Source organism: Ischnura elegans, chromosome 1, assembly GCF_921293095.1.
Source record: "Ischnura elegans chromosome 1, ioIscEleg1.1, whole genome shotgun sequence".
Lineage (NCBI taxonomy): Eukaryota > Metazoa > Arthropoda > Insecta > Odonata > Coenagrionidae > Ischnura > Ischnura elegans.
In genome coordinates, this window is record NC_060246.1 from 3151558 (window position 1) to 3166954 (window position 15397).

The 15397-nt window shown below is 39.4% G+C and overlaps 1 protein-coding gene across 1 annotated transcript in view; it reads right to left on the reverse strand.

The window, feature by feature from the left end:
* Positions 1 to 15397, reverse strand: part of LOC124154645 — a 299325-nt gene that overhangs the window by 172133 nt on the left and 111795 nt on the right. Inside the window, exon 2 of the mRNA XM_046528509.1 lies at positions 6990 to 7079. Coding sequence (XP_046384465.1) covers positions 6990 to 7070 — 81 coding nt within the window. The 5' untranslated portion in view covers positions 7071 to 7079. The remainder of the gene's footprint in view (positions 1 to 6989; positions 7080 to 15397) is intronic.

A 15397-nucleotide genomic window follows, 5' to 3' on the forward strand; every position in this document is an offset into this window, starting at 1 on the left:
TTAAAAAATGTTGCGTTTTCGACCTGAATGTCATTGGAAATTTCCGTACTTATTGGCAGCAACTAGCCAGGGTTAAGATTTCGTGAGGCAATTTTTCTCCACCCTGAATATATCTTCCAAATTTCAAGTTGAGAGTAAATATTTTTAACCGAGAAATCCGTTCGAGTGGGAGGTTTATGCTCAATGGGTTGAAGCAATGCGTGAGTGAGTGACGTGACTCTTATATCCGAATGGTGGCCCGTCTCTACGGAAACAGGAAATAAATAGGATGTGAGTGCCCCCGAAAAATCGAGTTCGACCGGAATGAAATAGCCAATTCCACCATTCAGGGCAATTCTGATCGGAAAAAGAGAGGGAGAGAGGAAGGAAACAGCGCTCCAGAAATGGAAAAATGCGATCGACGCATTCGGCACTTAGCACTTAACCGGCACGAGGGAGAGATCGCCTTACGACTCGACTCGAATGAATTGACACCGAGACGGCGGGCCTTTCTTTTCGAGAGAAAAGAACAAAAGGAAGTGGGGGGAGGTGTGGCCAATATGTGCGTGCCGAAGGGGAGAAATTCGGTTCGTCTCGGGGAAAATTGCGAAAGGAAGGAGAGAAAAAAAAACACTCTCCCAGCCCTCTCGGAGTAAAGCAATCACTGCAAGTTCCAATTTATCGATACGCACCATGAAAGCATGCTAAACGTTGAGTCAAAATCACGTCCAAAACACTATATTTAGTGTGATTAATAAAGAAAAGTTTACCATGTCCACTTACATTTTGAATCGAGTACAACGAGACTCAACGCTACTGCGTCATCAATAGGTACTCTGGTATTACACTGATGACGCAATAGCGATGAATCGCATTGTACTCAATTCAAAGTCTAAGGGAATATGGCACCTTTTTTTCTTCATTCATCGTTGCAACATGTTCCACAATATCTCGTCTGACACCGTTGAAACAATATTTAGTACCAATCAATGTATTTTAGTTAAAACATGAGGGATGTGCCTCTTCTTCATTGTAAGGGTAGTCCAAACGTCTTTGTCTCGACCGATGCTTGTGGCTTCTTCAAGGGAATATTATTCTCGCGATGTGGATCGTGGAAATAAGACCTATTTATTTTTTGATTACAAACTACAATATCGAATACCTGCGGAAGTATTGACAAAGAATTGCTATATTTTAGTTGTTGATCTTGGAGGTAAATTATGTACCACTTCAAATAGTGAGCATGAAATTGCTGTTGAGTTTTACGATATTATAAATTGATAATAATGCCTTCTTAATGTGCGTTCAAAAAGAAAATCTCGAAGTTATTTGGCAATATCCCACTCCTCCAATTTTCAATGGCAGGAAAGACCACTGATTCGTTAACTTGACATATTATATCATTAACTTTTTAATGTTGACGATTAGTTTGCTCTTTTTGAGAGAGAAATATTGCTCCATTCAATTTAAAACTATTGCACGAGAAAATACGATTATAAATAAACGTATATTGACACTGCATTCTCCCATGTGAAATTCCCCTATATGTTTACAATTACCCAAAGCCATCCATTTTTTTTAATTCCTCCATTCCTATAACCTGCTTCCCTCACTTTCAATTTAAAGCACGGAGCACGCGGTAGATTATTTCTTTTGTTTCCAGGTAGTGGGACGATGGGAAGTATTTTTTTCATCGCGGGCGGAGCACACGAGCAAGTACGACACAGCCGGCCGCGGCAGCTTCGCGGCGGCCGTCCGCGAGCGTTCTAATTGGGCGTCGCGACGCGCATTCCGAATAAGCCATCCCATAAAGAGAATATCCGGTGCTCCGGCATTATTCGCTCGAACGATTTGCAATTCAATTCGGCAGCCATCAGTTTCCATGGCAACCGATATGGTAGTGACATTTCCTGAGCAAACACTACTTTTCCCACTTTCCCCCTCACTCAGCAATATCATTCAGATCCCCCCCAGGAACTGTATTACAATTACATTGGGCATTCCTCGACTCCATGAATGAAAATATTTAATGCTGCCATTTTTATTTTTAACCTTTCAAGTCGCTTAATTTTTCCGTTGAACGATGAAATATTGAGGATCCATATGTTCTTGGATATGTCCATCGAAGAACATATTTTTTACGAACGCATGCGTCTCTCCAGACTTCTCATTGTCAGACTTCCGTTGGCACCGTAACCTAGGCAGAAGGCATCATATCAACATATTATTTTTTTACGAACGTACAACAGGTTTCGCCATTTCGTAATTCCATTCTTACTGTCACTACAGATTTTAATTTTTGTGCCTTTTTCTGATTCCTCATCTTGTCTTGTCTGTGGGCTGCTTGCTTCCATTTTTGGACGTCTATTGTGACGGCAATACTCATCACAGTTTTAAGAAATATTGCTATCGCAGTGACCATGGTAGTGAAAACTTTATTATTAAAAATATCCTTGTACATTCACTTATTTAAAAAGAATCGTATTTCGCCAATAGATGGTCACCAAAGTCGAATATTGCAGACAGGCAATAAACCTACATGAAAGTAATACAGTGTCAACTTAAAGAACCTCCGTCAGTCACGGATAAACTGAGTATCCACAACCATGGAATAACGCAGCCATATTAACGCCCTCGCAGATGTCTTCGCATGACTATTTTGTTTCTGAAACAAGGCGATAGCTTAGTTTATTAACGCATTTGCTAGCGTCATACATTCCAGAGTACTGATCACGTTTGCAACTGTTACAAATTAGATTTATGTGGGATATAAACTTATTTGCGATGCTTAGTAATTTGCTTCTTCTTCTTCGCAAGTTCAGAAGCAGATTGGGTATTTGTACGAACTACAAAAACATTTTCTTCGTCAAAGCTCACCTTCTGCGGAGACATTTTTTCACTTCCCATCGACCAATTTAGAAACAATGATGCAAGAATAAGAATTTTCGAAAGCTAATTGTAACCCTATAAAAGTTTCAACAATTACTCTTTAAAATCGCGGATGATTGGAAAAAAATTGAGAGAGGATTTAACGCAGTGAATGAATTGTATCTCATGAATCACGAGATAATTATTCTTGATTTGAAATTCATTTTTATGACGTCTTCTGGATACACTCGATAAAAAATGGAAGACCTTTATTCAAAACTTTGACTTAATGCAGCATCATTTACATTTATTAAATTCAGTACGAAAGATGACTCTTCAATAAGGCTTCATTACATTGCCGCACTTTTGCGAACACAATATTTAACCTAAAAAAATAAGTGCCGCCCTTCCCTATCAGTCAAAATATTCCGAACGCCCCTCAAAGAAACCTTAGCTTGTATCGCTGTCCATAAGAGGCGAATTTGCGCAGATGCTCAATAAAATGGCAAAATATACCTTCAATTCTGTCTCATGTTATTATAAATTCATTTCTGCTAATCTGGTGGGTGATTTTACCTACGCAAATTCTTCGAGTCGAAGTAGACATAACGAAGGGAAGAAAAACTCAAAAACGCTCTTACAGCGAGTATCATCCATAAATCTGATGAAAAGCATACTATTTGGACGGTTGACGACTTTTCAAGTTTTCAATTACTTTAATGATAGAGAATGATTTTTTAGATAGTTTATGGTAATAATAAACACAGATTGCCCTCATTATTTAAAGAATAAAAAATTATGCTGAGAAATTCATCTGAGAATAAAACTATGACAGGCACTAAAATAATATATTATTTAAATACGTGAGAAATGTATAGCAAAGAGATGTGATTTTGACATTTACACATCTTGATTACCAGTTTATATATAACAAAGATAACAAAAAGGAGCTTTAGGTGGTCTTCAAGGTCACGGGGCCAGAATTGAGCCACCATCAAATCACAAAAATGTATGACAAAAAATATAAAATAATAATGCCGCAAATATTACATTAGTGTTTTAAATGAATAACATCAAAATAAATGTTCATTTATTTCTTGAGAAAAAAAAACAGTCTTTGGCAAGTCTTAGCATTTTATTTCAGGGTTTATTTTTTAATATTAGCGGGCATGTAAATATTTTTGGCCCCATGTAAATAAAACAACGTTTACATAATGTTAACCATTAGTCTATTTGTTACGACAAATGGCTCACTGAGGATCTCCCCAGCTCAAAATGAAACAAGAAAAATTATTTCACTAACCAACTAAAATGTGTCGATGACAAAATGTATGCCTCTTTCGCCTTTCAACTTTTAATTTGGTTGGAACAAACTACACGTAAGACACGCTATGAATGCTGGGCTAAATTATGTAATATGCGAATGAATACATACTTTGAGGCTGTTCTTTGACGTTCTACGGCCTTAGGGAAAAAATTTTAAAACGCTTTCGTACATTTCATACTGTGAAGTTTTGACTTGCAAAGTTACACACTGCTCTCCTGAATGGATAAAAGAGCAGTAGCTGCCGCTCGGAGAGGTCGTCAGCCCTTTAAACATAAAACTCGTATTTTGATCGTTGATGATATACATATAGAGGTCGCTTTTTGGAAAAGTTATCTATAAATTAGCCCCAGTCAGCCCATAGCGTGACATTCTAGTACGCATACGAGATGACGGTTTTTATATAAAATATTAGATAGGAGTTTGGTTAAATAAATGTGGCGTTTGGTCGATTTATAATAGGATCGTTTCCTATTATTTTTTTAATTGCCTAAATCGAAAGATTATTACTCCTGGAGTACGTATTTCACGCTCTTAGATTTTCGAATGACGATATCTATTTTTCACGATAAAATGAAAAGCGAAAATTTTCAAGCGCGCGAAAGCGCGACGGTAAGTATGAATGCCGGGAGAAGCCCGTGTGACGTCATTGTGGTTCCAGCTATCGCCGTGTTAGGTGACCTTGGGGCCGGGATATGTACGCCATTGCGATGCAGGCTGCTAGCAGGTAGCAGAGTACCCTGCTAGCAGATGCTGCTTGGCTTTAATAAGGATTATCATTACCCTATCAAACGAAGGAAACTTTCCGACCCTAGGCAGTTTTAATAGGTGATTATTAAGAAATGTTTCCCTGAGCTCAGTGTCTCATGCATGCATTGGTAATCTCAGACGATGTAAAACTCCTATCCACTCGTATAGAAACTAGGTCCCTGTGACGTCACGTGGAGTGGCATCACATGGGCGCCAATCTGACCTTTTTCAAATGCGGTTAAAAATTGACCATAGCCATTCGTCTAAACTGCAAATTCTAAAACCAAATAATTTTTATATTATGAATACACTCATTGTCGGTAAAGAATCGCAATCAATGCCTTTCGTTTTCTTTGATGAAGGGAACTACCCTATTTACCGTGAGATTTTTGGGGCACGCATTTCATTCAATTGCTTTTCTTCAATGTTTTGATTAATTTCCAGTTTCGGGAAATTGGAGCGGTCTACCATTTGGCAGTTTTTAAACCCTTCCGGCCTATACTAAAGATCTTCGTGAGAAGGTTGAATAAAATTGAATGCAAGGGTCTCTTTCATTTTTGTATCTTAACTATCTTTAGGATAAAGGATATATATTATCATTTTTTATGTGTTCCTACGTGCATGTGCTTTTTACACAGCAATGTTATGTATTAGCTTGGGTAAAACCAATCCATGTTACCGCCCGACCAAATACTGAACTTATAAGAATATTTTTATTGATAATAACTCAAACCGTGGATCATTCAGAGAGGCATCTCGTGATGAAAGATAACATAGGAGATGTAATGATGGATTGGTGAATCAAACTACTAAAAAGACGTCCAGGCAGATTAGGAACATCTCAATTGCAATAGAGCGTCATAGACTTCAACAGCCTATAGAAGACATCTGTAATGCCGGAAAAACTGTCATCCGGAACGTACCCACGCGGAGTAAAGGCCAGAAATGTCTACATTTTCATTTTCATGAGTCCCTTACCCGTAATGTTTTTAAATGCCCCAAAGCTATTAAATCAAAATTTTTCTATGTGTACATTTTCAATTTTCCGCAAAACATTTTCTGTGAACCACCACCTTCCGAGTGGGTTGTCGAAGTTTACTTGTATTTTTAAAGAGCCTGATCAAAACACCGGGTTGAAACTAAGGCAGGCAAAATGGCCTCTTTCCCGACTCATGACTGAGTAAAGGCCTTCTCCCCGACACGGGGAACATAATATTAGGGCCGCACTATATTTCCAGATCCGACAGAAGCGATAAATTAAGAGAGATGTTACACCGAACGGATATATATGGGAATTCTATTTTCCCGCGAAGCATAAAGGAATTTCATGAATGCTAGTCTTAATTTCCGTACAGAACTTCCTTTTTATGTAAGAACGGCTAGTGTCCTAACACCCCCTGCCACATGTGGTATTATGTAGATGTAGATGAATGGGTAATTACGGTTCTCTCACTCATAGAGGTTCCTGGAGGGGGCGCGCCCCATCCATTGCAACGGCAGGGAGTGACGCCAGGGGGATGTGGCCAAGTTGCGCATTTAGCCATGTTGTCGTACCCAGCTATAACACAGAGTCTTACGAGGCAACGACCAATTTTTGTTCTTTACTCATAAAATAATTACTTTGAGCATTTTTCGTGAAATGTGCGACGAAATTAAATAGTAATCCGTGCCCAATGAATTAATAAATGTTGGATTAGAGCCGTTGTGACCCGCAGGAAGACAATTAACAACGGACAATGAGGTAGGTGTTCAGTCAAACATATTTCACTCAATGTTACTCGAACAACAATGGCTGACAGTTCAAAAATTGCATTAATTTCTGAATATTAACCCGGAAATGTGAGATGGATCGAATATTTTGCAATGCAACCGTCGTTTCTTCAGCGAACATAATGCGAGCTCGATCTTCACAATGAAATCGTCATGACCTGCTCCTGTGCGATAATGCAAATATTGACCAAACCCTAATTTTAAATGATTTATTCAATGGCACTGCACAGAAATACCTCAAAACTTCATTTTATATGTATAATACCATCTTCACTTCTCTAGAGATGCTCTCACTCACCTCTTCTCCGGCTTCGTCGATGCGCCCGCGGCCATATTCCACGCGAACAGAGTGGCGTTCTTCCTCGGGCGTCGGCGCCATCTTGGATCCCTGCAGCGAAGAAGAGAACCGATTAAAACGAGGAGAAAGGCTGTAATTAAAAGGCTCTGGATTAACGCCAAGAAAGCATCTCAAAAAATTACTATCCAGCCTATTTGACGCCCGTTTCAGAGAAATAGGATGACAAGCTCCCTTCCTTTTCCACTTTTTATAGACACGGAATTCCAAAGCTCTCCAATATGATAAAAATGCATGCTCTATCCGTTGTGTTTCTTGGAGAAATCAATTAGCATAAATAATGCATATTCATATTATATCAACTCTCACAGCGATGTCTTCTCCGCCTTTCAGCAGTCGGGTCAAGCCCAGGAAGTAATCAGGCCCTTCTGGGTTAATCCATCGCCAATTTAACCTCAAATTTAATTGCACTGAAGAGTGGAAAATTGAGTAAAATCATATTCTACTCAAAATGAAAATACTATTGTTCCGAAAAAAAAGTTCAAAATAGTGAGTTTGCTAATAATACGGGATAAAAAATTGCAGTCAACTCGCCATTCTTTCAAGCAACGGATTAGCAAATCATTTCTCTCCTGTAAAGCCAGGCATTTTTAAAATAAATTGTAGCGTTGATGCTTAAAGAATAGAGTATATAAAGAATGCGCATTTAGATTATCGTTTCATACATTTATAAATGCCTTTTGAAGTACCTATGCGCCAATACATCAACAGCTTGTAAAGGAAAAAATAAAAGCAAACAGTAAAAGCATCAAGTCCAATATGTTGGACTGTCGGTAAATACGTACGACGTGAAAACATGTTCAATTACATAAACCAAAAATGTGCAAATTCTCACTAATGACATGAAAAGGGCCCTGAAAAAATCAGTCTTTACAGCTAAAAAAATATGTTTAAGAAGTTTATACTAATGAATAGATAAAGCTAACGTAACGATTGTAAAAATAAAATATCTCTTGAACATGATTTAATATTTGGAATTTGTACATAATATTTAGCTTGAAAAAATCAGAGATTCTAATCCGAGATCACGGGTCACCCGCTTCCACAATAATAATAATAACAACAACAATGAACGGGCAAGTCCTCTTTTTCCCGAATCAAGGCCTAGGGAATGAATCCTTTATGATGTGTTTTTGCTATAAAAATGCTAAAACTAACTGATGCACTGCATAAACAAGTGACTTAGCACGCAGTCACGGTGCAAAGTTATATAGGTACTCCATGGATGAAGCTTGCCAAGAAAAATATATTTAGCTTACTTAAAATAAAATAAAAATATTTAGCTTTGGGATTGGAATCCGAATATACGGATTGCCGGTCAGGCGTGTAAATCGAGGCCAATCACACCACCAATTCATATTTTCAGAGCAAATTTCAGAATGGTTTTACCGAACAAGGTGCTAACATCGCAAGTGCACTCTGTGGCCCATGAGACTGAGGTGGTGCTTATAAAGCCACTGTCGGAGAAATAAACCCCACTTTGTCGCTAATCGGCGACGACGGTTTGGCGGTGCGATTGGGTTACACGCCTGACCGGCAATCGAGAGATTCGGGTTCAGATCCCGAAACTAATTTTTTTTTCATTTTAACTAAGCCAAATATTTTTTCATGGCAAACTTCATCCATGGTGTACATATACAACTTTGCACCAGTATGCGTGACTGCGTGCAAAGTCACTTGTTTCATGCAGTGCACTAGTTAGTTTTAGCTTTTTTAAAGCAAAAACAAAATTCCAAAGGTTTCATTCCATAGACCTAGATTCGGGAAAAAGAGGACTTTCCCGTTCACTGTTGTTGTTATTATTATTATTAATGTTATTGAAGCGGGTAACTCCGGAACTTCTTCACCACCATGTTCCTTTGAAGGCAATACGCGAGGGAGCAATTTGGGAAACACGCCCCTCACAAACGGACACGGCGGCAGGCCCAAAGAAGAAGGAGGAGGAGGGTGGTCGCGAGGGGAACGCTTGTTCCCTTTTCTCCCGAGAGGCGAACAGTTGAAGGCAGTCTTCCGCGCCTCTCCCTTTCTCTCCATCGTCCGATTTGGCGGCTCATTGCCATCGCATTATCATCACTCCCCTCTCCCTCTTCTTCCGAGCTGACGTGAGACCGTTAAGAGGTTATTCTATCGCGCTATGTTTTAGGCTTACAACTTGCTCACGCCATTATTGTGAATTTATCTGGGTGCATGATGTATACATTAATAAATAATCCCCGAGTTTCTTAAATTTTAAAAGTAATTAATTTTTTTAACTGTGTGAAAATAGTATTAACTCAGATGTGAATTTCTCTGTTGTCTGAGACAAGGGTATGTTTTAAAAGATATTTTTACCCTAAAATTTTTGTAACGAACGCGTAACTTTTTGAATGAGTGATGCGTGACCCAAAAAGACAACATGCGCCCGGTCGCTGTAGGGGTCGCATCTGAATTCCACTCATTTTTTATGAACAAGGGTCGAAAAGAATACTTTTGAATTCGACTGTACGGAGAGTACTTTAATGCCGCATGCAAATCAGCAGAAATAGTGTATACTCTCGCTGACTGATTCCGTGCGATATGTTCCATAGAAAGGGTGCCCAGGATGGAACCAGCATTTATCGAGCCAGAGTGGAGCCATTTGAGTTTCGGCTTCCCTGCGATCACGTGAGAGCTCTGAGTTCGGCCGTGTCCCAATCCAAAAGTGCGTCAACCACCCGATGCCTCCTTGGGAAGTTTTGCGCCATGCTTGCTCCTCCAATCAATGCCATCGCCGTTGCCGTTGCATGATAAAATAAATGAGCTAAGGTTTCCGTATATTCTGGTTGTTTGTTAAAATGACAATAACAAATCTTAATCGTAAAATCGGTCGCAAATGAATTCTCGTCAAAGAAATGAGGTATAAAAAATAAGCAAAATACTGTATAGAATAATGTGCACGTACGATATTTAGACAATATTAAGAGTACTTTTGTTAGATACAAACTATTTTCTCATTTTCATCTCTCGAAAAAATTCCTTCTCGAAATAAAATGCTAAAAAAGGTGTTAGAAGTGCGGCATACGCTTAATTTAACGAACGCTGGCGAGGCTACTAGTATTCAACAATGTATTCATACATGGCGAAAAGGATATTTGGCAAATTAGTGTTTACAGGCATCACTTTTCACAACCGGCGCAAGCGCCAGGATTGAGAAACACTGGAATTTCCATAAGAGACCCCTCGTGAGGATCAGAGCTGCGTCCGACGTTTGCTTGAAAGGTGAATACATTCCACCGAATAGGAAATTGACCGCATTATCGTGGAAACATGAGAAAAGGTATAGCGAAAAAGCCGGAGAATAACTTATGATCCATCGCTGCATTTATAAATGGCACTGAAGAGAACTTGTCTGCCAATCACCTCCCACCCACGCCTCCCCAGTAACTGTTTCCTGATTATGGAGTGTCCGATTGTTGAGTGCGTTACGTGATCGTGAGGACGAGAAGACAACACGACGATCGCCGCGGCGAAAAACACACGCCGACACGCAAAGATCGTGATGACTAGAGGCGGTATCCGAAAGAGACGTGAGATATGCGCAAGAGGAGGAAGAATGGAATGCGAGTGGAAGAACCGCCCGCCTGCAGTGTCCATCCTCAGGTGGGCACAAGCGTATTTTTGGCAACATTAAACCATTCAATAAATAATGTATATTCAGACATATAGTGCAAAATAACTCCCTTGCAATGTTACACAAAAATTTATTATTCCGATCCTAGGTTTCAACTAGTAAATAGTCATCATCAAGTTGCCTGATAATGACTATCCATCTCTTATCTAGGGCGTTCACAGGATCAAAAGTAAGGGGGGAGGCAAGCCGTGGTCGTTCAAGTCGTAGCATTTAAGCACAGGAAAGGTTAATGAAACCAATATTTTAAGAAAATTATCACAGGGATTTAATAGTTTTTATAATTATTTGCTTGAAAAAATACCCATGTCTCTATCTAAATCACTTTCTAATGTCCCGGAAAATTTATTTTTCCGACCCCGATTTTCCACAATTATTAAGTCATAATTAATCACCTAGAGGGTGAGTTATTTCGCACTATAGATATGCGTTTCCACCAAGTGAAGCCTGAGCACTTGATATGAATCTTCAGACCACTAATTCTCATTGGTAGGTTTTTATTGAAATTGCGATGTCGATTTACTAATTGTGTTCTCGATTTTTCTCTTGATCATTTCCCCAGCTCACCTCAGCTTGCTCCCAACAAAATGTGTGAAATCGCTCGTACGAATTGTTGGTGAAAAACTCGAAGCGTGGCATACAATGTTAAGTAATTTTGTTCTTTTTTCCCGGTGCTCTCCCGCGTAGTTTTCCGGGACACCACTCGGTGGAATGCCTGAAGAAGTGATGGAAGCAATTTCTCTTCTATTTTCCCATTCAACTCCACTCAACTTGACATTCATGACGTTAGCAAACACCCCTCGGTGGAATGCCTGAAGAAGTGATGGAAGCAATTTCTCTTCTATTTTCCCATTCAACTCCACTCAACTTGACATTCATGACGTTAGCAAACACCCCTCGGTGGAATGCCTGAAGAAGTGATGGAAGCAATTTCTCTTCTATTTTCCCATTCAACTCCACTCAACTTGACATTCATGACGTTAGCAAACACCCCTCGGTGGAATGCCTGAAGAAGTGATGGAAGCAATTTCTCTTCTATTTTCCCATTCAACTCCACTCAACTTGACATTCATGACGTTAGCAAACACCCCTCGGTGGAATGCCTGAAGAAGTGATGGAAGCAATTTCTCTTCTATTTTCCCATTCAACTCCACTCAACTTGACATTTATGACGTTAGCAAACAATACAGAATATACCAGTATTTTAATTTCGACGACGAATCTGTGCAAAAATTGGTGAAAATCTTGAAATACCCAGGAGCACTTTAAATAATACAGCTTTCACTCCAGAAACAATGTTTAATGGTGATCCATTTCGAAGAACCAAGGAATTATTGGACCAATATTGTCGGCCATGGCGTGACACTTTCGATTTTGAGGTTGTAACTGCACGAATATACGTTGAAAAACTGAAGTTAAAGTTAAAGTTTTCAGTCTATTTTTCCACAGTTTCAACGCTAAAATGCACAATTTTTCGAAATGAATGAACAGATTCATCTTAACTTTGGTAGTGGAATGAAAATTTTAAGTGCTCCATGCCCAAGGTTTAGCGGCGAAATGGGAAATCATGATGGTCAGCAGCAACGCTTTCCGCCACCGTTGACAGTGTTTCCGTCACCCTTCACACAAGTTTTTCCGAATTTCCAATCGGATCCGTCGCTCGGGCGTCACCCGCAGTCCCCCCCTCCACCTCCATCTTTCACCCCCTTCGCTCATTCTCTACTTCTCCTGCTTCTGACCTCCTCCCCCTCTGCCCTCCCTTGACCCCTGTGACCCCCACGGCACGGTGTCACGAAAAAATCGCACAGAGAAAAAAGCCCAGTACAAAGAAAGCGCACAGTTGACCCTCATGGAGGTAAAAAAAAGGAACCTAGCCACTCACTGTCTTCTTAGAAATAAGGGACGTTACGCACAGAGATAATAAAGGCTGCATGTAGTTTGTGGTTTCGCCTCTAGACATTTCAACAACTAATTAATTGTTGAATTATTCGATTTATGATTCAAATCACACTTTATCCAGGCTTTGACAGGCTAAATGATTAAACACTAAATATTTTTCAATCATTTAGACGTGTTTAAAATCAATATGAGAATAGCTTCGACAGTGTTAATTTTTAAAGTATATTTACAGGCTTATCAGTGTAAGATGCCTTAGATGAATGTACCTGAGCTATTGTATCCCGTGATGCCTCATCTACGAGCAGATTCAAGTATTCATTTCCTAGTAATGTAACCCCTAATCTAGACTGTCACATTGGCCCTGGTGCGCTTTCTTCGCTGATATCTATCTTTGCGCTTTTTTTTCACATAAACCGCAGCACAGGACTTCGCTTTATTCGCATCTGGAAGAGGGATCGCATTAGGCGTGGGAGAGAGGATATCTTACTCGCAAATACAAAAATTACTTGAAACGTTTGCTCACTTTGCCTCAGCGACAAGTTAAATATCCCAATCAAAGTGAACGAGTTTCCCGTTGTGGAATTTACACATTCGACGCACAATTACACCGCAAATGTACACCGATGGCTATTCCCGAGGTTATTCCTTCAATAGTTATCTTTTCCATTCCTGCAGTTTTTCTTGTCTTTTTGGCTGCACCTTAGAGTATTCATTTCGTTTTAAAAGAGATGGGAGATATTTTTGATTGTGCTTTGTAAGGAAATAGTATCGTTTCTTCTGAGCTAAACATTTTCTTTTCCTGAGAGGAAAAATATCCTATAATGTTTTCCTTGATCAACACCAATAAACAAATCATAGAGCAGGGAGGCAAGTGAAATTCTTCATCAAGTGATTAAAACTTGTCCTGAATGATGCCTAGGCTTTCTCTTCCATTTTACAATTTACGGCATCCTAAGTATAGAATTAAAATTTTCAATTTGATTCGAAAAGGCGCGGAAGCACCAGGAGTAGTTATCAAATTATTGACACTAAAACTTTATGTCAAAAATAGCATTTCAAGTAGGTTAACTATGAGTGAGCCATTTCGATAAGCTATATCATACGATAGAAGCCACTTGCTATGGCAATGCCGAGAATAACCCCTAGATCACGGTAAGAGAGTCGATGGATTTTGTCATTTCCCCGTCCAAATGTCTTTTCTTTACTTAATCTTAGTCGCAAATCTCCGAGAAATGGGGTAAGGCATATACAATGTGGATAATGAAGAAGTTATTGATGCATTGAATTAAGATTACGTTGAAAAATAGTGTTGTGTAGCTAAATAATTGGGGAATAAAATGGTGTTTTTTAATGATGAATAAAACAAACACTGTTTAAAAAAAATGTGTCTCATAACTTACTGAACTCCCCACGTAAAACGTACAACTGACCGACATAATATAATCATGAAAAATTAAATCGTAAGAGTGCTCGTGAATGTTCGTAAATCAATAGAAAGTTAATGTGTGTCAAAAGATCTTAACCCACTTTACCTTCTAAGATGTCTCAATGGACATCTTTCGCAGTGAGTACGGTGATTTATTAAAGTTTCTAATCGTATTAGAGATGAAATACGCATATGGATTTTTCTCTCATTCGTTTCTTCTCCCTTCCTCTGCCTTGTCTCCCTCTCCTTAATTCGCTTCTGTATTTTTCCATTTCATTTCAAAAAAGTACTTTGTCTTGACAGCTCAACTGGTCTCATACTCCGGTAGCCTGGATAACCAGTTTTTTAACTACACCACTGTTTCTATAGTTTCTGAGTATTAAAAATCTCGTACGGCCAATACATTGATAGCTTTTATTGCGCCAGTTATTCAGATTGTCATAGGAAACGCAAATTTTCTCCTCGTTAAACAAATGTAACTCCAGCTTTAAAAGAGGCCAGATACCTAAAAAGTATATAAAATATAGGTGAATTCTTGCGGTACATCTTCAGCGTAATAGCAGCATTTTAAGCGAAAAAATTTCTTGCGACTAAAGAATACACTCAAACAGTGGCGCCTGGTGGTAATTTATCTAGGGTGTGCTTTAGAGCAGATATAGGATGATTTAATTATATTATGTTAATTCTAATCCATGAGCGTCATATTTCGTCGTAATAGAATACATAGCAAGCAAAACATATCACTGGTACACTCTACCCTTAAAATTGCATGAACAGAAATAATATTAGCATGTATGAAAATAATTATTCTCAACACACCTTTACAAGTGACGGTAGTTGAAATTCATTCTCTTTTCCTTACACCCTATGAGGAAGTAGTGTAGAAAACGGCTATACAGATGGCTCTGTATACTGACGGACTAGGATCCTGGGCGCAGGTAGTGTAGGTGGCGGCTACACCACTACACTACCTGCCAGTCGGTCACCAAAAACATGCGCGTGCGCATTCGCATGGTTTTGAGTCTGCTCCCATCGCCCCTTTCAACAGCACATACCCCCCCGCTTACCTCGTCCCGCCAGAGCTCCCTCAAGCGATCGCACAGACCGAAAATGCGCCCGGCATGATGCCACGGGATCGCACACTTGTAGAGCGGTGAATTCGAAAAGGAGATAGCTGTAGCGTTCGGAGGCTCATGTTTCTTGCATATGCAGACAGTACTTGTATCCTTCGCGTTGCAAAGGAATAGTTTTCTTTTATAATTTATTCATCTTTGGGTGTGCACTTGCTAACATGCGTATACGCACGCGCCGCCACTGCACTCAAACAAAAATCTCAGAAGTATTCTGCCGAATTCTTTAACTATTTTAACGACACTCATT